The sequence below is a fragment of the Schistocerca americana genome, chromosome 4 (assembly GCF_021461395.2).
Source record: "Schistocerca americana isolate TAMUIC-IGC-003095 chromosome 4, iqSchAmer2.1, whole genome shotgun sequence".
NCBI lineage: Eukaryota > Metazoa > Arthropoda > Insecta > Orthoptera > Acrididae > Schistocerca > Schistocerca americana.
The window spans coordinates 499,426,592-499,449,006 of NC_060122.1; the positions used below are offsets into that span (position 1 = coordinate 499,426,592).

At 42.6% G+C, this 22,415-nt stretch overlaps 1 protein-coding gene across 1 annotated transcript in view; it reads left to right on the top strand.

The window, feature by feature from the left end:
• LOC124613581 (facilitated trehalose transporter Tret1-like) overlaps positions 1-22,415 on the top strand; it is a 99,221-nt gene that overhangs the window by 36,185 nt on the left and 40,621 nt on the right. The window contains exons 2-3 of the mRNA XM_047142296.1: positions 2,287-2,603; positions 14,404-14,805. Coding sequence (XP_046998252.1) covers positions 2,287-2,603; positions 14,404-14,805 — 719 coding nt within the window. The remainder of the gene's footprint in view (positions 1-2,286; positions 2,604-14,403; positions 14,806-22,415) is intronic.

The following is a 22,415-nucleotide window of genomic DNA, read 5'->3' on the forward strand; positions in this document are numbered from 1 at the left end:
GATGTTTCCGCAGTTGCGTATGTCGTGATACTCCTGTGACATTATCATCTCGCCCACTTTGTCATAGGATTCACTTAATTTTTCCTGTGGCGCTCAATCAGATATTCCATTTACCCCAGTGGAGTCTTCGAATTCGGTTTAGTCATAAGGTGGACTGTGTTCTTCTCAGACTGACGTTAGTGGAATTTGCCACACCAACAAGAATAGGCGAAATCCTATCCACAGTTGTTTGTCGTGTTGGGACATATCTTGATCCTCGCAAACTCACTCTTTAAAACCTAGAGACGAACTGACAACAGGATATTGCACAACAATACCGACAATGATACCGCCACATATGGAACATATCTTGATATGCGCAAACTCACTCTTCAAAACCTACAGACGGGCTGACTACAGGATGTTGCAGAACAAAATCGACAAACTTCGAGGAGTTGTAGAGGGCGTCATGAGGAAAAAATTGACGATAGGAATCCTTGTCCAGAAAAGACGCCACAGAGTGCAAAGTTACAGGTGCCAGCGACTGACAATAGGCTACCCGTTCAGCAGCAAACGTGACAGACCGCAGGAGCAATGTAATGCAAAGCTGTTCAATGATTGCGACTGACTGCCACGATCACCGATGGAGCTAACTGCTGCGGAGAAAGTCCTTGTGCCCTAAGAATGCGATGCCCTGTTGCCTCAGCCGATGACGGTTTTGTACATGGGTTTCAACTCCCAGTTTATTTTTCTCCTGGAACCCTGTTAGACTGATGACCTCAGATGTTAAGCACCATAGTGCTCAGAGCCATTTGAACCAATCTTTGAACCCTGTAAACTCTCCACTGTTTTTCGGTACACAGGAGAAAAAGAAACTGTAGGAGGAAATCCGTGTCCAGAACTGTCATCCACTGAAGCAACAGAGCATCTGATTCTTAGGACATGAGACCTGTCAATACAGCAGCTATCTCGGTCTTCTACAATGGTGATCTTGGCAATCAGTCACAATCGCTGAATAACAAAATAACATTGCGAGACGTTCCTCCTGTGATCCTTCAGCGCACCACGTCGCGTTTACTGCCCAAGAGGTTGCCTAGTTGCAAGCTCTGAACGCTTCTGAACGTGGGTTCTGCTTCTCAGTTTGTTCCTCATGATGTTTGTCAGTATCGTTCTGTAATATCATGTGTATAAACAATTTAGGTACTGTGGGACTCACAGTGCTCGAGTCCTACTCGAACATGCCTGTTTATCTGTATTCATTGGCACAATATTGACTGCAGCCCGACATTTGCAATGGTGTGAGAGAGATTTAATTCTGCAAGAAATTGATCTCTATTGGCCATGTCCATCACTATGCAGACAAACGGCCATCATTATCATTATCGCCAAATTTGTATACGCGTCTAATTGACCGATTTTTGATGTCGGTTTGTCAGCTGCACCCCACAATCTACATCTACATCTACTTTTATACTTTGCAAGCCACCCAACGGTGTATGGTGGAGGGCACTTTACGTGCCACTATCATTGCCTCCCTTTCCTGTTCCAGTCGCGTATGGTTCGCGGGGAGAACAAATGCCGGAAAGCCTCCGTGCGCACTCGAATCTCTCTAATTTTACATTCGTGATCTCCTCGGGAGGTATAACTCATCCAAAAACGGACCCCCTCGAAACCTGGACAGCAAGCTACACCGCGATGCAGAGCGCGTCTCTTGCAGAGTCTGCCACTTGTTTGCTAAACATCTCCGTAACGCTATCATGGTTACCAAATACCCCTGTGACGAAACGCGCCGCTCTTCTTTGGATCTCTATCTCCTCTGTCAACCCGACCTGGTACGGATCCCACACTGATGAGCAATACTCAAGTATAGGTCGAACGAGTGTTTTGTAAGCCACCTCCTTTGTTGATGGACTACATTTTCTAAGGACTCTCCCAATGAATCTCAACCTGGCACCCGCCTTACCGACAATTAATTTTATATGATCATTCCACTTCAAATCGTTCAGTACGCATACTCTCAGATATTTTACAGAAGTAACTGCTACCAGTGTTTGTTCCGTTATCATATAATCATACAATAAAGGACCCTTCTTTCTATGTATTCGCAATACATATGTTCCACACCATGTCGTCATCCAAAACTGAGAGGTCGGAGTGGCAGAACGCAATGTAAGGAGCCCAGGTTCGAATCCCAGCCGGGTCGGACCCCAGTCGATGAAGTAGCGTCAGCTAAAAAGACTTCCACCGGATGGCCAGTTTACTTGACAGGATGCCCTCACCACAATTTCATTTGATTTGCCTATACAGCATCACTGGCTTGCTTGAACGCGGGGCTGCTGGTGGGCTGGAGCTCGCCGGTGCTGCCACATCTGATGAGCAATGCGTCGCACATCGCCGTCTCGGCGGATGAGAGCTCGTGGCTGGGGTCGGTGGGACTTCTTAGTATGGTGGCGCCCTCGCTGCTGGCCGCCGTCCTAGTGGACACCGTGGGCCGCCGAAGGCTGCTGCTGGCCGGCGCACCGCCCTTCCTGGTGAGCGCCGTCTGGCAGCGGTTCGCCTCCACCTACTGGGAGCTGCTCACCGCCCTGTGCGTAGGCAGCATCGGCACCGGCATCAGCGTCACTGTGAGTGCTGCCCAGCCATGCGTATGCATCTCATTTGGAATACATCTACATCTACATCCACACTCCGCAAGCCACCTGACGGTGTGTGGCGGAGGGTACCTTGAGTACATCTACCGGTTCTCCCTTCTATTCCATTCTCGTACTGATCGTGGAAAGAAAGATTGTCGGTACACCTCTGTGTGGGCTCTAATCTCTCTGCTTTTATCCTCATGGTCTCTTCGCGTGATATACATAGTAGGGAGCAATATACTGCTTGACTCCTCGGTGAAGGTATGTTCTCGAAACTTCAGCAAAAGCCCGTACCGAGCTACTTGCAGAGTCTTCCACTGTTTATCTATCATCTCCGTAACGCTTTCGCGATTCTGTAACCGATAGCGGAGGTCGAGAAATTTGCACCCCCAGATCTCCGCAGAATCGTCTGAGCCTCTGGTTTAAGCCTTCCACTCGGCTCCAAACCAGAGGATCGCGATCGGTTCTGGGAGCGATACTACAAATAGTTAGCTCAGATTCCACCCCACGAGCGAGACTTTCCGCGTTCACCAACTCCGCCAACAGCCTGTACGAATTGAGGATGACGTCTGAACTCAGACGACAGCAGTCTTGATGCCGACATGAGCAACAATTTGCAGTCGGGTGCACCCAGTGCTCTCTATCGCCGCCGGCAGTGCCTCCTCCACATCTCGGATGAGACCCCCCAGCGAGCAGACAGACTGAGCACTGGCCTTCTTCTCCGACGTTACCGCTATTTCTCTAAGGGGCTCCATCACCCGCCTAACATTGGAGCTCCCAATCACTAATAAACCCTTCCCCCTGTGTGCCTGCTCGGACCTTGCTGAAGGAGCAGCCATATGTCCACTTACAGGCAGAGCGGGCGATGCCACACGGCCAGCCTCCACGTTGACCCTTCACCTCTTGCAAAGCGAACGCCGCTGAACCCGCCACTCCCCTTGGGGAGAGGGTGGCCCAACCGCACCCGGTACCCTCTAAGATGTCTCGACAGCAGGGACCGTGGATGAAGCATGTAACACCTGGGGTGTACCATGCGACACACCAGACTCCCCATTGCCACCACACTCCGAGGCAGCAGCCTGAAGACGGCATTGCAGAATACAGTTCGTAGAGAGTTCAATAAGTAATGCGACGCATTCTTTTTCTAGGCTAGATGCGATTGGAAAAAAAAGCAAAATTTGTTGTGAGACATCATCGAATATTCTTATTTCGGCCCCTACAGTATCATACGCTATACATAGCCTCTAAAATGGAGTGTGTAACAGTGTGCGTTCCAAGTAGTGAGCTGTCATTCAATTTGGTTTGGTGGAAAATCAGAGCATCGCAGGTATTCATAGGCACTTGCAGAATGTATCCGGATACCTAATAGTAAACAAAGGTACGGTGAGTCGTTGTGCGAGGCGTCTTTCATCAACGCGAACCTCTGCGACTCCTCCAAGTTGGAACGTGCGGATACTCATTCGAGGTGATCAACAGATCACAACCAAGCATCTCGCTGCTCAGCTGGACGTCTCTGTTGGTTGTGCTGACACACCCGCCTACCAGTTGGGGAACTCATAAATGTGTGCTCTCTGGATTCCTCGCCGTCTAACGAAAGACCATAAAGAGCAAAGAGTAATTGCTTGCATGTTGCAAGGCTCATCGTGACATAGGTTCGTCATATCTAACAGGAAACAAAAGAGCAGTCTATGGAGTGGCGCCACATCACCTCTCCTCCGAAGCGAAGATTCAAAGCCACACCTCAGCCAGTATAGTGATGGTCTTTGTAGGGTTTATTCTGTTTGATGGTCTCCGTCAAGGTGCAACGGTCAACTCTGAAGTGTACTGTGCTACCCTTAAGAAATCGGAGAAACGACTTCAGCGGGTACGTCATCACAAAAATGCAAACGAACTTCTTTTTCTCTGACAATGTAAGGGCTCACACAGGTATGCGCACCAGAGAGGAGCTCACAAAACTTCATGGGACTGTTCTTCCTCTTCCACCCTACAGCCCGGATCTCGCACCTTCTGCCATAAATCCCTTTGGCGCAGTGAAGTATTGTTAGTCTACCCCTTTTTTTGTTAAGCTGATTAATTTTCATGTATGAACTCTCTCCCTGTAATGTAAGCAGACGCAGTGCTCCATGGTTCCCATTTCTACCGCTATGTATCTAATTCCTTGAATTAGCCCGATAAATTGAGATATGGGTAATCAAACCCGCTAGAAAAGATAGTGTCCTAATTTAAAAATGAAGCAACGGATAACGCAACATCGGTGAATAGCCACGGAACAATACGTACACATTAGGGACGGTAAGACTTTCTTTTTCTGATACTATGAATTCAATTAGTCCCATGAAATGCATAATAGATACAATGGATATGCCAGGATTGAAAATTCATAGAATATATTCATTATCTCAGTGGTATGGATGAAGGATACTAAACAACGCTAAGAGAGAATTTCAATTATCATTCTGATTTATTACGATAATATTTAAGAAAACTAGTACCCTCTGTGACAAAACATTTAACAAAACTATTACTCTTTGTGACAAAACATTTAAGAAAACTATTTCTCCTTGTGACAAAACATATGTTGTGGTCTTCAGTCCTGAGACTGGTTTGATGCAGCTCTCCATGCTATTCTATCCTGTGCAAGCTTCTTCATCTCCCAGTACCTACTGCAGCCTACATCCTTCCGAATCTGCTTAGTGTATTCATTTCTTGGTCTCCCTCTACGATTTTTACCCTCCACGCTGCCTTCAAATACTAAACTGGTGATCCATCGATGTCTCAGAACATATTCTACCAACCGATCCCTTCTTCTAGTCAAGTTGTGCCACAAACTCCTCTTCTCCCCAATTCTATTCAATACCACCTCATTAGTTATGTGATCTACCCATCTAATCTTCAGCATTCTTCTGTAGCACCACATTTCGAAAGCTTCTATTCTTTTCTTGTCTAAACTATATCTCGTCCACGTTTCGCTTCCATACATGGCTACTCTCCATACAAATACTTTCAGAAACGACTTCCTGACATTTAAATCTATACTCGATGTTAACAAATTTTTCTTCTCCAGAAACGTTTTCCTTGCCATTGCCAGTCTACATTTTATATCCTCTCTACTTCAACCGTCATCAGTTATTTTGCTCCCCAAATAGCAAAATTCCTTTACTACTGTAAGTGTTTCATTTCATAATATAATTCCCTCAGCATCACCCGACTTAATTCCACTACATTCCATTATCCTCGTTTTGCTTTTGTTGATGTTCATCTTATATCTTCCTTTCAAGACACTGTCCATTCCGTTCAACTGCTCTTCCAAGTCCTTTGCTGTCTCTCACAGAATTACAATGTCATCGGCGAACCTCAAAGTTTTTATTTCTTCTCCACGGATTTTAATACCTACTCCGAACTTATCTTTTGTTTTCTTTATTGCTTGTTCAATATACAGATTGAATAACATCGGGGATAGGCTACAACCCTGTCTCACTCCCTTCCCAACCACTGTTTCCCTTTCATACTCCTCGACTCTTATAACTGTCATCTGCTTTCTGTACAAATTGTAAATAGCCTTTCGCTCCCTATATTTTACCCCTGCCATCTTCAGAATTTGAAAGAGAGTATTCCAGTCAACATTGTCAAAAGCTTTCTCTAAGTCTACAAATGTTAGAAACGTAGGTTTGTCTTTCCTTAATCTTTCTTCTAATATAAGTCGTAAGGTTAGTATTGCCTCACGTGTTCCAACATTTCTACGGAATCCAAACTGATCTTCCCCGAGGTCGGCTTCTACCAGTTTTTCCAGTCGTCTGTAAAGAATTCGCGTTACTATTTTGCAGCTCTGATTTATTAAACTGATAGTTCGGTAATTTTCACATTTGTCAACACCTGCTGTCTTTGGAATTGGAATTACTATATTCTTCTTGAAGTCTGAGGGTATTTCGCCTTTCTCATACATCTTGCTCACCAGATGGTAGAGTTTTGTCAGGACTGGCTCTGCCAAGGCTGTCAGTAGTTCTAATAGAATGTTGTCTACTCCGGGGGCCTTGTTTCGACTCAGGTCTTTCAGTGCTCTGTCAAACTCTTCACGCAGTATCGTATCTCCCATTTCATCTCCATCTACATCCTCTTCCATTTCCATAATATTTTCCTCAAGTACATCGCCCTTGTATAAACCCTCTATATACTCCTTCCACCTTTCTGCTTTCCCTTGTTTGCTTAGAACTGGGTTTCCACCTGAGTTCTTGATATTCATACAAGTGGCTCTCTTTTCTCCAAAGGTCTCTTTATTTTTTCTGTAGGCAGTATCTATCTTACCCCTAGTGAGATAAGCCTCTACATCCTTACATTTGTCCTCTAGCCATCCCTGGTTAGCCATTTTGCACTTCCTGTCGATATCATTTTTGAGACGTTTGTATTCCTTTTTGCCTGCTTCATTTACTGCATTTTTATATTTTCTCCTTTCATCAATTAAATTCAATATTCCTTCTGTTACTCAAGGGTTTCTACTAGTCCTCGTCTTTTTACCTATTTGATCCTCTGCTGCCTTCACTATTTCATCCCTCAGAGCTACCTATTCTTCTTCTACTGTATTTCGTTCCCCTATTCCTGTGAATTGTTCCCTTATGCTCTCCCTGAAACTCTGTACAACCTCTGGTTTTTTCAGTTTATCCAGATCCCATCTCCTTAAATTCCCACCTTTTTGCAGTTTCTTCAGTTTTAACCTACAGTTCATAACCAATAGATTGTGGTCATAGTCCACATCTGCCCCTGAAAATGTCTTACAATTTAAAACCGGGTTCCTAAATCTCAGTCTTACCATTATATAATCTATCTAATACGTGAAATCTATTCACTATCTCTTGCATCTCGTCATACCGGGAACACAGACAACACTTCGTCGCCAGTTACATCTACCAATGATTAAAATGGGTGAAAATGAATGTTACTGAATGGTGGCCTGTTAACACCATTTTCTTATTGTCACACCTATTTAACGCGCGGAGTAAGGAAAGATATTACCTTTCACTCTCTCAATCATTAATTGTGTTACTACTCATGCAGTACCATGCGGATAAGTTCATGCTGAAACCACGTATTATGCAACCACAATGTAACGTGAGCAAACCAGCCCAGGCTTCATGACTCCACATTATTCATACTATGATTAACGAATGGCAAATCCAGCGACTACCCTTATGAATGCTGGCAACACGTGGCCAATTTCGACAACAAAGAAACGAGTAAAATAGACCGTTGAATTATGAAAAACTTATGTTTCTTATATCCAGAACGAAACTATGCAACAAATGAAACATTAATGAACCTATCCGCTATTGACCTAAGAACAAGAACCGTTGGTTCATGCCCCAAATCACCTCCACCTATGTCCCCTAGTTGAAACACATTAATCTGAAAAATTTGTACTAATAAAACATCGCTGAACGTTTCCCGGTTTTAATTCATACCCGAACATGCTTCATAATTAGTATTACCCCAAAAAACCTACATTATGAATATCTTTTCTCACCATCCGCGACGAGCGCCGCACCCCTGCGTCCGTCTCGTTCAATCGTCGGCCCCAGTGTGTCCTTACATGGCGCGTTCCAGGACCAACAGCCAACCGTTAAAAAAAAAAACTTGTGGTGGGGGTAGGTCCTCAGTGAGAACCAACCTCACAAACTCTGCTCTGCTGATCCCCACTATCTTTGGTATCACGAACTCTCTGCCGAATCTGCTCACGTTGTTATGTTTGTGCTAAACTACCCTACTGCTACCATCTTTTACTAACCCAGATTATTATATATCGCATGCATAATTACGTTTATCCATCCACATACATCATGGGATCAAAGGATGAGGTAGGAGGTGTGACATCAACAGAAGAAAAAATATACACGGAAGCTTCTTGAATCCAGAGGTTAATTAGCTAGACTAAACATTGAAACGACACTGTCAGCGTAAAATGAATTATTAAATATGTAGAAATTAATCAGTCAGTTAAATGAAGCGTAAACCTGTGACGTTTCAGTATGCACTCCGCGGGAAGCACATGGGAAGAATGATGGGGATGTTATTGATGCAGCATGACGCTGACTCCGACATCGACCGATAGACATACGGGCTTCAGGTACTCCCGGTAAGGTGGCATAACACCGTCGCAATGAACAGAGATTATGATTAAAGATAGAAGCTTGTAACCTGAAGAGTCAGGATTAATTTGATATACTGGGCTCCTGACTAAACCCTCGCTGCTTTTAGAAAAAAAACGCCCCTCGTAGTTCAATTGAACTCTCCTATGTAAATCATGCCAGTCATACACTGATAAAGCATTTTCCACGAAAAATATGGTCATTGCATAGCCCCCAATGTTCATAATTAACAAACAAAACGTAACTCCGCTATCAGACCCAGAGCAAAAGCCTTTCTGACATGTCGTATTGCCATTCTTTACCAAATAATGTTGCTTGGACGCGGAGTGGGGTCCGCTAACCCATTCTCCGCCGTTCTCAGATTTCCAGACTTTGGAGACACTAGTTCTCACTCAAATAGCTCCTCAGTTGACCTCACGAGGCCGAGTGCACCTCGTTCTATATCGTATATCTCGTTAACACTACTGGAAATTGAACTAGGGTCCTTCACATGGCAGTCAGGATAGCTGACTGTGCAGCTGCGGACAATTTACTAAACAGTCAATGTCGGAATATCATTTGTTTAGTGCCCTTGACAAATCCCTTTTCACAAGAGATATAGGCACTGTAAAGGACTCTCATGACACGTGCAAACTGATTTTAAACATTGCGGTTAATCTGATGAAAAACAGAAACGTCTAAGTGTTACTGTAAATGTGTCAAGAAATGCAAAGTTCCCACATAACAAGTCCTTCTGTTCACAACACACCATATATCACCATGTATTGATAAAAATCTGTCATCCCACGTCAGTCAACAAAGGTTATGTTTGCAGTACACTGGTGAGCTTCGTCTTATAATATTGCACAAACTGTGTGGAACGAGTACCAATTGATGCTAAGAGAGCATAAACCATCAGTTCAAAAAAATTTCTGTAGTACACCAATAAAAAGGTAGATAAATGTCAAAATGGTGGTTTTAATGATTCAGGTATACTGCATAGTCTCCTACCACTTGATTACAACGCACAGTATGTTCATACAATCACGTAAATCAAGATGAAAAGTCCTTCTTGGGCATGATGTTCAACTCATGCATCACACTGTGTTGAGTGTCAGTTATGTCGTCATGTGAATTTTTGCACTTCGTGGTATTGCGGTAGGTTCATCCGTGATGAAATTTTTCAGAAAAGAATTGTCCGTGTCTCACACTTCAATCAACATACGGCAGGCCTGCACGCGTCGTTGCTTTTGTTCGGGAGTCAGATGTGCGGGACATACTTTGCGTACACTTTTCTGTTCTTCTAAACATTCTGGAGAATGTCTAGAGCACCTGATTCAGAGGTATTACTTCATTGAAATTCGTTACACAAAATTGTTGACACATTGCGGCTGCACGTCCTTTACTTAACACCAATTGCTCATAACAGACGGATTGTTAATTATGTTCTTCCAAGAATTATTAAATGGTACTATGAAAAGGGACTCTCCCTTAATGTTGAGAAAACACACTAGATTTAACTGTGTTCAACGAATAGAGTCATATTAACAACTGATGTAGCACATGAACGAGGGTCAATACATAGGGGTCATCGCTCCAAGTTTTTGAGTACTGTTATTGATGACAACTTGGACCCGAGGGAGCATACTATTGTGCTTTCCAATCAGTTTAGTTCAGTTAATTTTCTTCTTCGTGTAATTGGTGGTCTTCGAAGTAAGGAAATCAACGTCCTATGCATATTTCCACTCGGTAATGTCTTAGGGGATAACTGTCTTTGATACATATAACCTAGAAAGAAAGTATTAATTACACACAAAGCCATCAGGGAAAATATTAAGTGGTTTACTCCCAGTCGACATGTAGCTATCTCTTCAAGGAAATGGGGATTTTAGCTGTCCCATCACAATAAGTATATTCAGCAAAGAAATTCTGCATCACAATTTGAGCAAAATAGTGAAGTCCATACCTAAAACACTAGAGGAAAAATGACCTTTATTACCCATTATTGAAGCAGTCATCTCCCTTAGAAAAAAGAGAAATATACAGCAAAAAAAGTTTTGATCATGTGCACAATAACAATAATGCCTGACAGGTAGCAAACCAAGTTTTAAATCTAATCTAAAATTTTTTCTCCTGCAGAATCCCTTTCATTCTAAGCTCGAATTTCTATTTAAAACTGATAGCCTGAAAGAACTGGTTTTTAAGTGTAGTAGGATAATCAGGACTAAAAAATAGTGTTCATTAATATCAACACTGTACATGTATGTAGATCCTACAAACTGACTCATTCCACGTCACTTCGAAAATGATCTGTGGATCATGTGACTAACTAATTAGTTACCTAATTGACTGGTCGAATTCACATCAGTTGTTTGCAGTTGTTAATTCAAGCTGCTACTGCAGTTATTATGCCGAAGTAGCCCGTACATCAGGAATATAATCAGTCCCGGGGCTTTTCGGACGGAAGGTGTGAAGGTGTACTGAAGATATACAAATTTGGCCAGCTCTAAGTTTCACAGGTTTATTTGATTCATGGCATAGCGCACGGAGATGCTACTGAAACTGAACTAGTTCAAATGGCTCTGAGCACTATGGGACTTAACTGCTGTGGTCATCAGTCCCCTAGAACTTAGAACTACTTAAACCTAACTAACCTAAGGGCATCACACACATCCATGCCCGAGGCAGGATTCGAACCAGCGACTGACGGTCGCGTGGTTCCAGACTGTAGCGCCTTTAACCGCTCGGCCACTCCGGCCGGCTGAAACTTAACTAACCCACCCTTGGAGACAGATGGCCCATATCCCGAGAAAGCCTACTTAAAAATATTCAAGAACGAGCATTAAAAGAGATATTTAGGTATTCACTACAACCCTCTCCGTATTGTTCTTGCAGAGACAACACAGACAAGATTATACTAATGATATCGCGCATAGAGTCGTTTAAGTACTCAATGTTTCTGCGCTCTATACACGAACGGAACAGAAAGAGCCCCTAATACGTGGTACAGGATGAAGTACGCTTTACGATGCACTTCACAGTGGTTTTCAGACTGTAGATACAAAAGTATATGTCAGTAAACGAACCGGTCCCCGTGACAGCAGCAGTAAACTTCATAGAACGTATTTCTCCGTTAACCTCGCATGTCATTGCTTGCAATTCATGCTATTCGTGTGAAACAAACTGATTTCCCTGTTGGAAGAAGTTCTATGGTGGTAATGAGGGTCATTTCTTTCCTTCAAGGTGATGATCCTGCATATTTTCACCCCCTGGCTGACATCCACCCCGTAAAGTGCGCTGCATACTATACATAAAACCATCTCTAACATTAAGACTACCCATTGTCTTAAATATAATTGTCTCATTAAATCTTCTGTTATCTACAAGATCAGGGAATGTCATAGAAGATAATAACTACGCAATACTCATTTACTTTGCATGATTAAACTTCCTTAAGACTAAAGGTCTTAAATGTTCTTCAGCTTTTGAAGTAGCGTCACTCGATCGGAGGGTATCACAGAACGCTGTGAACTGTCAGTTACCAGTACAAAGATTACTGAAAAGACCCCTCAGACCACTGTGGTTTTAAAGTACCCAAACGCACTAACTTACTGTTCAAATTTCCATATACTACCAGCTAGGTATCAAACTTGTGTAGGGAGAGTAATGTGTAAGGGAAACGAGACCACCTGCAGTTTCCCAAGCGCTAGCAGTGAAGTCAGAAACAGCGAAAGGAATCAACTTGTGTGCTCTTGCTGAAACTGAAACGATGACTGCGGGAAAGGGCGTCATGACAGGGACGACTCCGTGTGTCGACTGTCAGCTTTGTTTCCGTCTCCTAAAGTGTGGGTGCGGGCTCATGTATCCTCCCAGAACCTTTGCTGAGTTTATGTTACTCTTCACGCCGCATTTTACCACATTACCGTATGAAAAATCTTATACACTGTCTGTTCAGAAGTATCCGCACACTCCTACTTAACGTGCAATTGACTGCCAGATGTCACGATAGGCGGACCCGCCAATACAAAAGGAGGCAGAGAGTATTACTTTGCCAGTAGAGAAGCAGTAACAGCACAGTGGGTCGTTCAGGAGAGGTCAGTGACTTTGAACATGAACGAGTCATTAGCTGTCACCTGAGTAACAAATCAAGGACATTTTAACTCTTCTAATGCTGCCAAAGTCGATTTTGAAGTGGAAACAGCTAAAAGAAGACCACGCAGACCTTACATACTGACAGACAGGGGGCGTTAAGCAATTTGGAGGATGGTTGTAATAAATCACGTGGTCAGCTGCAGGAATCACTGGTTAGTTGCAAAGTGCTACCACCAGTCCAGCTGCCACAATGACTGAATGCGTACGAATTAAAAAAAAATGGGCTACAGTGGTCGAGCAGCTGTTCATAAGCTACAAATTTCCGTAGTGCGTGCTAAGCGATAGTCAAGAGCGACGCCACTGGGCAGTGGATGACTGAAAAGGAGTAACTTGATGAAAATCACGCTACACCCCGTAACAAGCGGCTTGAAAGGTTTGAGTGAGGCAAAGACCAAGAGAAAGTTAGCTGCCATCAATAGTGAAGTAAGTAGGATGTGGTGTTAAGGTTTAGGAGGTGTTTTTGGTCACTGGGATGCGGTTCCCTTATTGCGCTTAAGAAAACACTAAATTCGGAAGGATTTGAACTCATTTTACCGCCTTGTGCACTGCTTACTGAGGAAGAACAGTTCATGGGACGATGACTGTATCAGCATAACAATCATAAAGCAGCTTCTATTTGGCAGTATTTTGCTGATAGTAATATCTCTAAAATGGGCTGGCTTGCTCAGAGTCACGATCTGAACCCAATGGAACACCTTTGGAATGAGTTAGAACGTCGGCTTGGCTCTAGACCCAAGCGTCTCACATCACTACCTGCTCTGGTTTCGGCGTTTGAGGAAGACAGGGTCGCCATTTCTCCACAGACATTCAGGCTCTTTATTGAAACTATCACCAGCACAGTTCAAGAGGCCATCAAGGCGAAGGCTGGACGCACCCCATATTAATGTTCACTAACAGGTGTCGGGATACTTTTAATCTGATGGTGCACACCTGAATCTACGCTTCGATTAGCAAGACGAAGAGGGAAATAAAGGAAACAGGCAGCACTGTTTCTGAAGACACAATAGCTGCGTCTTTTCCATGATGTGAAAGGCAGAGTACCTTTACCTTCAGATTGTATGCAGTTGCTTGGGAGCTCCAGAGAAAGATTCAAGACGTCAAACTATCCTTTAGATCCCCAATTCGACCACTGTGGTGCTGGGCCTTAATTGCCATATAAGATAATGAAGACTGGTTAGTTAGTAGTTGCATGCACCGTTTCCATATTGGGCTCTAATGTAGTTTTCTTCTCTAGAACACCAGCTAAAATTATGACATTCCTCGTTTCAATGATCTGTATGGAACTTAAACGCATTTACCGATTGATTAAAATACTGTCAAATACATGTAGGTTAAGCAGGTCTGGTGATGTCTTTCGCTACAGGAGATAAAAAGTTCGGTAGAAAATTATGTTTGAGACAATAGGCTTAGTTCTATAAGCTAGATGGATCCCTTCTTATTAAGCGTATTATAATAAATATATGCCCAGGGACACGTCTTCAGAAAAATTTGAAATAACTCGCTTATCTTTTTCTTTTTCACAGACAATGCCGATATACGCAGTTGAAATTGCGCAGGATCACACGAGAGGGCGACTGGTCGCATTCGGTCCACTCATGTTGGGTGTTGGAGCTCTTCTGACGACGATCGTTTCACTCAACGTCTCCTTCTTCTCAATGACTGAATTCATGATGGCGTGTAGTATTTTGTTTGTGGCGATTTTCTGGTGGATGCCAGAAAGTCCCTACTTCCTGGTGGCCAAGCACCGCAAAGAAGAGGCCCTGAAAGCACTGATGAAGTTGCGGGGAACGTATTCTGCGGACAATGCTCTGGACGAGGTACAGGAAATCCAGAGGGCTGTAGACGAGCGCACACAGCGCGAGATCAGCGCGGCGGACTCCCTGACGGAGCTGCGGAAGAACGCCGGCGCTAGAAGGGCTTTTCTGGTGAGTAGCTGCCGTCCCACATACGACTGCGTCACTACCCTATCCACAGTTTTAAATGTCACATCCAATTTTTTTACGTTTTACAACCAACATCCTCAATCTACTTTTTGTGCGACTTTTGAAAAACTACGTTTCTGCCTCATTATCATCATCATCATCAACCAATTCGATCACTTGCTGATCTGGCCTCTGAGTTGGCGTGCATAATAGGATCGCTGCAGGCTGCTCCATTTCTGCCGATCTTGAGCTTCCCGTTGCCAGTTCAATCCTGCTGTCTCTGGTCAATTTGTCCTGTGGTCTCCCCTTGATCATTCTTGGTAAACGGGGCTGTAGTTTTAACCATCTACTGTATTTCCTTCAAGCGAAATGACCAGTCCACGGCCACATCAAGGTATTCACTTTTTCGATTATGTCACTGACCTTCGTGGTCTCTCTGATATCAACTACTTTCTTTGTGTCTTTCTTTGTGTAACCTAACATTGATCTTTTAATTTGTCTTTGGGCTACTATTATTTTTCTCTGACTAAGGAACTCATTTAATGTTAATGTCTCACAGCCTTAAATTACTACCGGCAGAATACGTTGGTCAAAAACTGTTTTCTTCAGTTCGGTCGACGCCTTGGGCTTTAACACAGAGCTTTGTCTTCCATAAGCTTGCCAGCCTGATTTAGTACGTCGAAATATTTCTGGTTTCAGGTCTCCTTTCATATTGAGCATTTGACCTTAACAGACACATTCTGTTATCTTTCGAAGTTACGTACTTCAAACACATATAATTTCCCTCTGGTGTCCATTCATTGATCAAGATCTTGCTTTTGTCGTCATTTTTAGCCTAACTTCAGAGCAGACTGACGCTAGCTCACGAACCAGAATCTGAGGTTCTTCTATACTACTTGCAAATAATATAATGTCATCAGTGAAACTCTGGTTGTTTAAAATATTTACCTGTATTAGAATTTCCTTTGCTTTCCAATCTAATTCAAACTGTGCTTTTTCCAGTACTTCTGACAGTATTTTCAGAGATATCGTCACTTTCTTTCGCCCTGTTTGATGGGGAATCCATTAGTCTCATCAACTAAATTCACAAACGCTGTCGAGGGTTTGCATATGTTATCTAAGACTTTACTATGGGTGTAGCATGTTCTATTCCTTGCTCTGTTAGAGCCTCAGGAACAGCTGGGTGACTCATCGAATCAAATGCCTTTTCAAAATTTATGAAGACAAGGCAAAGATACACATACTAACTCATATGTTTTACTAATTTTCTCACACAGAGTGAGTACATGATCAGTTGTACTGCGCAGAACCCAGTTTGCTCAAATGCTCAATGCGTTTGGCCAGGTCAAGAATAGTGCTCAATCTGCTAGCTAAAATTCTAGTTAAAGCTGTGTACAGTATAGTAATTTTCCACTTTGCAAACAATTTGAAAATATTTTAGCTAAATGCTTTATAAATTCGTCATTAAATATCTTTAAAATCCCGACTGAAATGTCGTCACTATCTGGAATGGGTCCTTTTTTCATCTTTTCTTTATCATGTTTGACTATTGAGGCGAATATTTCTGGGATTTTGGAGGTTGAGACATTCAGCTCGTCTAGTATTAAGATATCATCATTGACTTTACTGTAAAGGTTGCTGTACAGATACATTATTCGATTATTTCTCTCTTACCTGTAATTCGGTCGTGGTGTGCGCCTAACGCTTTTCAGTCATGAGCTTCCTCTTGGCGATCTTTAAACTACATTGATTTTCAAGACTGGCTATTGGCTGTCTTCTTCATACTTCTTGATGTCAGCTTTAATGCTCTTTCTCAAACCCTTGCACAGTTCTGTATATTCTGTCTTACCTTTCTTTGTTTCTACTTTCATTTTTCTTCCCTTCTCCATCAAATAGTTTCACTGTCAGCTTCTTTAGTAGGTTTTGAGATTTACTCAGGCCACCCACTTTTTCAGCTGTTGTGATTAGTATCTTTTTTATTGCTTCTGGTTCACATTCTTTTGATTTTCTCTAAATAATTTTTATTCTTCTTTCTGTTCTTCGAGATTTTTGAAACTTGAATTTTTTCTCTCTCCTTCAGTTAGTTTCAGTCTTTCATCTTTTGTATTCAATTCAAATTTGCTCTTATTAATTGATGATTACTGTTTCTATTGAACCTATTCAACACAAAGACATCTGTACTGTTTTCAACCCTGTTGCTAAGAATGAAGTCTATTTTATTTTTCACTTTAAAGGTAAGATCCCTGCAAGTCCATTTACGACTAGAATGCGTCTTGAAAATCGTATTCATAGTAGATATTTTCATGCATTCAGCAAATTCAACCAGTCTCTCAAATGAGTAATTTCTTTCATCTTTTCCAATAATTGAATCATCTTCCTTATACGTTACAACATTGAAATTAAAGTCATCAATCATAAATTTACAAAAGCAGTTTCTTCTTTTCTCACATGTTTCTTTGAGGCACTTATAGAAAAATTTTATCTCCTCATCCGAATGGGCAGAAGTATGTGCATATGTTTGAACTATACGGCTTTTATGCCTTTCTAATATTTTCGGGACCAAACGTGCAATTCTGCCTGGATTTCCCGCTAATATTGCCATCTTGTCTACTATGGTTTAGTGTACTATAAACCCGACTCCACTTAGTTTTCCGTTTGGTTTACATATGTAATACGAGAGATTTCCCGAATTCAGTCAAAGGCAGTTTCCGCCTTTATGACTACTTCAAATAATCCAACAATTTTGCCGTTGAATTTTTTCTAATTCCTCTTCTGTTGCCGTCAGTTTGTTCTCTCCCACTGATAAACCACTGTTACATGTGCATATTTGAAAGAACTGCTTCTTTCGTTTCGTAGACTTAGGATTTTGTGACACTAAAGCAGTTCCGATCTGGAAATCGGAATGTGGCGCTAATTTAACTCCGGAACATTTTACAGCTCATGACCCAAAGGTGAGGAGCATAATCGTCACGCTCGCCTCTGGAAAGACTGGCGATCTGATTTTCTAGTTCGCCCCTAGCGTGGAGTACAGACAACTTTGTTTTGTCGCCCCTCCGGAGTTGTCGCCGCTCATGTTGCTACTTTGGTCGATCCTGGGTTATTTCATTCACCCGGTGCCACCCATATCTGGGAGAATTTCTCCGATCCGCCATCTGGGGAGGCGCCCGATGGTGGACTAGCTACCCCGCTCACTACGGCTCTACCTAATAGCATGGAAATCACTTCCCGATGTCCCACCATCTTTCCCCTTCCTATAGTTAATGTTTTCCACATGATCCTTTCCTCGCCGATTCATCGGTGAAATTTTTTCATTTCTGATCTCTTAATTTTCAGCTTTCAGCCTCATCCTACAACGCACCTCAAACGCTTCGATTCCTTCCTTTTTCGGTTGTCCCACCCTTCACAAGTCACTTCTGCACAGTTCACTTAAGTTCTCAAATAATTCCCTCTCAGATTAATGCCTAGGTCCAATACCAATCGGTGGCTTTTGTCAAGACAGCTTCTTCTTGCCTGTGTTAGTCTGATTCTTATGATGTACTTGCTCCGTCTGCCACACACATTATTTTGCTTGCAGATTAACAGAATTCTTAGTTTCTGCATGTTTGGAGGGCGCTGATTCCGTAGCTGTGTGTTCAATTAACGAAAATCCGCTCCAGTTACTAGTAAAAACTGTATTAAGTCGACACGACCAGTTTCGGTCTTTAATATCAAGTGTATCTGAATGTTACGGTAGAGAAGCAAGTGCAAATGATTTGGTGTTGCTTCTCTGCATCATAAATTTCAGACACACCTGATGATGACCTAATATAAAGGCCTAAAACCATCTCGTGGCCATAATAAAGTTCTTACTAGCAACTGGAGCGACCTTACATTAATAGGAGAATACTTCCAATTCGTCTTCTATGGAGCCCGAATTTTGATGGTAACCTTATGGCCCATTTCATTCCTGCTGCTCATCTTCATCTTTCTTCTCGAGACCTATGCCTTTCGCGGGCAAGTGCTCTACCATCTGAGCTACCCCGAGTTCGAGTTTCGGTCCGGCACACAGATTTAACCTGCCAGGAAATTTCATATCAGCGCACACTCCGCTGCAGAGTGAAAGTCTCCTTCTGGAAACATCCCCCAGGCTGTGGCTAAGACATGTCTCAACAATATCCTTCCTTTCAGGAGCGCTAGTTCTGCAAGGTTCACAGGAGAGCTTCTGTAAAGTTTGGAAGGTAGGAGACGAGGGACTGGCAGAAGTTTCCACAAAGGGTTTGACACGGTACCCTGCTGGACACTTAATAAAAGTACGAACATACGGAATAGGTTCCCAGGTATGTGAGCGGCTCGAAGACCTTAAATAATAGAAATCCGTATGCTGCCCTCGACGGCGAGTGCTCATCAGAGACAAGAGTGCATCTACATCTACATTTATACTCCGCAAGCCACCCAACTGTGTATGGTGGAGGGCACTTCACGTGCCACTGCATTACCTCCCTTTCCTGTTCCAGTCGCGTACGGTTCGCGGGAAAAACGACTGCCGGAAAGCCTCCGTGCGCGCTCGAATCTCTCTAATTTTACATTCGTGATCTCCTCGGGAGGTATAAGTAGGGGGAAGCAACATATTCGCTACCTCATCCAGAAACGCACCCTCTCGAAACCTGGACAGCAAGCTACACCGCGATGCAGAGCGCCTCTCTTGCAGAGTCTGCCACTTGAGTTAGCTAAACATCTCCGTAACACTATCACGCTTACCAAATAACCGTGTGACGAAATGCGCCGCTCTTCTTTGGATCTTCTGTATCTCCTCTGCCAACCCGACCTGGTACGGATCCCACACTGATAAGCAATACTCAAGTATAGGTCGAACGAGTGTTTTGTACTCCATCTGCTTTGTTGATGGACTACATTTTCTAAAACTCTCCCAATGAATCGCACCCTGTCACCCGCCTTACTAGCAATTAATTTTATATGATCATTCCACTTCAAATCGTTCCGTACGCATACTCCCAGATATTTTACAGAAGTAACTGCTACCAATGTTTGTTCCGCTATCATATAATCATACAATAAAGGATCCTTCTTTCTATGTATTCGCAATACAATACATTTGTCTATGTTAAGGGTCAGTTTCCACTCCCTGCTGTCACCAGTGCTCCAGGAAAGTGTGATAGAACCGCTGTTATTCTCTGTATACAAAAATGACCTGAGGGACAAGGTGAGCAGAAATTTGCGGATGTCTGCTGGCGAAACTGTGCTTATGGGATGGTACCAAAAAAAAAAAAAAGTTCTAATGTGTGTGAAATATTATGGGACTTAACTGCTAAGGTCATCAGTCCCAAAGCTTACACACTACTTAACCTAAATTATCCTAAGGACAAACACACACACACCTATGCCCGAGGGAGGACTCGAACCTCCGCCGGGCCCAGCCGCACAGTCCATGACTGCAGCGCCTGAGACCGCGCGGCAGGATGGTACCGTCGGTAATGAATGTAGGATATAAGATATTTTAAACAAAATTTCTAGTGATGAGTGTTAACTAGCTATAAACGTACAAAAATGTAAGGTAATGCAGATACGTTGGGAAAACAATCCGGCAAATGTCGACTAGAGCATAGTTAGTGTGAAACTTGACACAGTAGCGTCGACTTAATATTTAGGCGTAACGTTGCAACGTGATATCAAATGGAAGAAGGAGATGAGGAAGGCAGCAGGGAAGGCGGATGGCGACTTCAGTTTAGTGGGATAGTTTTAAGTAAGTGCAGCTCGTCTATTAAGGAGACGGTTAATGGAACACTAGCGCGACCCATTATTGAGTACTGGTCGAGTAGTGGGATTCCTGTCATGCTGGATCGAAGCAATTCAGAGGCATGCTGCGAGATTTGTTGTCGTAGGGTCGATCACCACGAGTGTTTTACGCAGATGTTCGTGAACCCTAATGGGAATCCCTGGAGAGAATATGTTCTTTCTACGAATATCTACTAAGAAAATTTGGAGAACCAGCACTTTAGACTGACTGCACAACGACTCTACTGTGGGCAACGTGCACTTCACGTGCGGAACAAGAAGATAAGGTGAATGACGAATTTGCAAAACGACGTTAGTCGACATTTTGGTAGTTTTGACTTACGATGTTTGGATGCCCAAGTCTCATCGTTTAATACCAAAATGACTTTATTGCGCATCTTCTGTATATTGTTTCCACTAACAAAATATATGTGCTTATCAGAAAAAACGGCCATAGTCCATGACTGTAGTTGTTTCGCTTGTCAGGTTATGGTAATGGCCAACAGATTCGTTTATAGCTTTAAAGTTGGTAAAATATTCATATTGACCTTGTTTGTGAGGTAGATCTGTGATATGTAAGTTGAAAAAGTAGTCTTTTATGTAATGGTGTCGTTGAAAATGAAGAAACGAGTAGCTCCAGAAGAGCTCCTAGTTCACAAACATCGCAGCAACAAGTCCTCCACTGTAAGTTATGCACTTAAAGAGAAGGGATTTTCTTATTGTAACGTTTGACTACATGTGAAATGTACACTTTTGAAGATGCCAGTTCAGGACACGTATTATTATCGTCACTTGACTGTTCCAGTTTTCTCTGTGCACGATATAAAAAATAATTCAGTCTCCTCCTATATCTACCATGGGGAGCAAACTAAGAAAAGTCTAGATGAGATATTCAGTTTTCTTCTCTATAATTTTAGTACACGTGTTTGCTCTAGAGTTACAAAATTCTCATTGTTTCGTGATGGCTATTTAAGCCAGAACAGGAACAACACTCTCATCGGATTTTTAATGGCTGTAGGCACTCAGAGGTGCTTTTTGAACATCAGACTTATTTTCCCTATCAGAGGACACTCCAATCTGCCGTCGTATAAGGATTCTGCAGTAGGGAAAAGAAGACCGAGGCGTGCGTGTGGACAGACTCTGCACAATGAAGGACGTGTGCAAACATATAGTGTCTACCGATATTTTATTGTAACTATCATTGAAAGTGAGGGTCTATACATAGCAACTACTGATGGCCACATTATTAAAAAAGAAATATATGTTGCATAAAAGACTTTTGTTAAGTGCGTTCCTGACATGAATTAATATTATCCACTGTTTCAAATTTTATGTAATTGTGCTTTTTCTGTAGAACTGTTTAGAATTGTTAAGGAAAAGCCATTCATAGGAGGAATAATTCGGAATTCTTTCATCCTTGTGCCAGCATATCCGCATATCCCTGAACTACCAGTTACGGTTATCCAAATGGAGTGCGTCCGCTCAGTGAAAAGAAAGTTAAATATATACGCAAAATGTCCAAGCATATTACTGACAAACTGACAATAATGAGCCCAGAGCATTCATAAAAAACTGCAGGCTGGGAAACAAAGACAAATGAGCAACATTGCAGTTTGATTTCAGAAAGTTTTTTTCTGTATGTTTGCTTTCCCTGATGATTTGCTGTTGTATGTATTCTGAATGAGTTTTTCGATAGACAAAATACATATTATGTACTCATACACCAGAGTTTTATTACATAAGGAGCACAGCTGAGGTTAATTTGAAAAATGACCCGAGTCCTACTTTTTGGAAACAAAATTTGAACATGAAGTGGCTAGAAGGTCATGTTTTTTAACGAC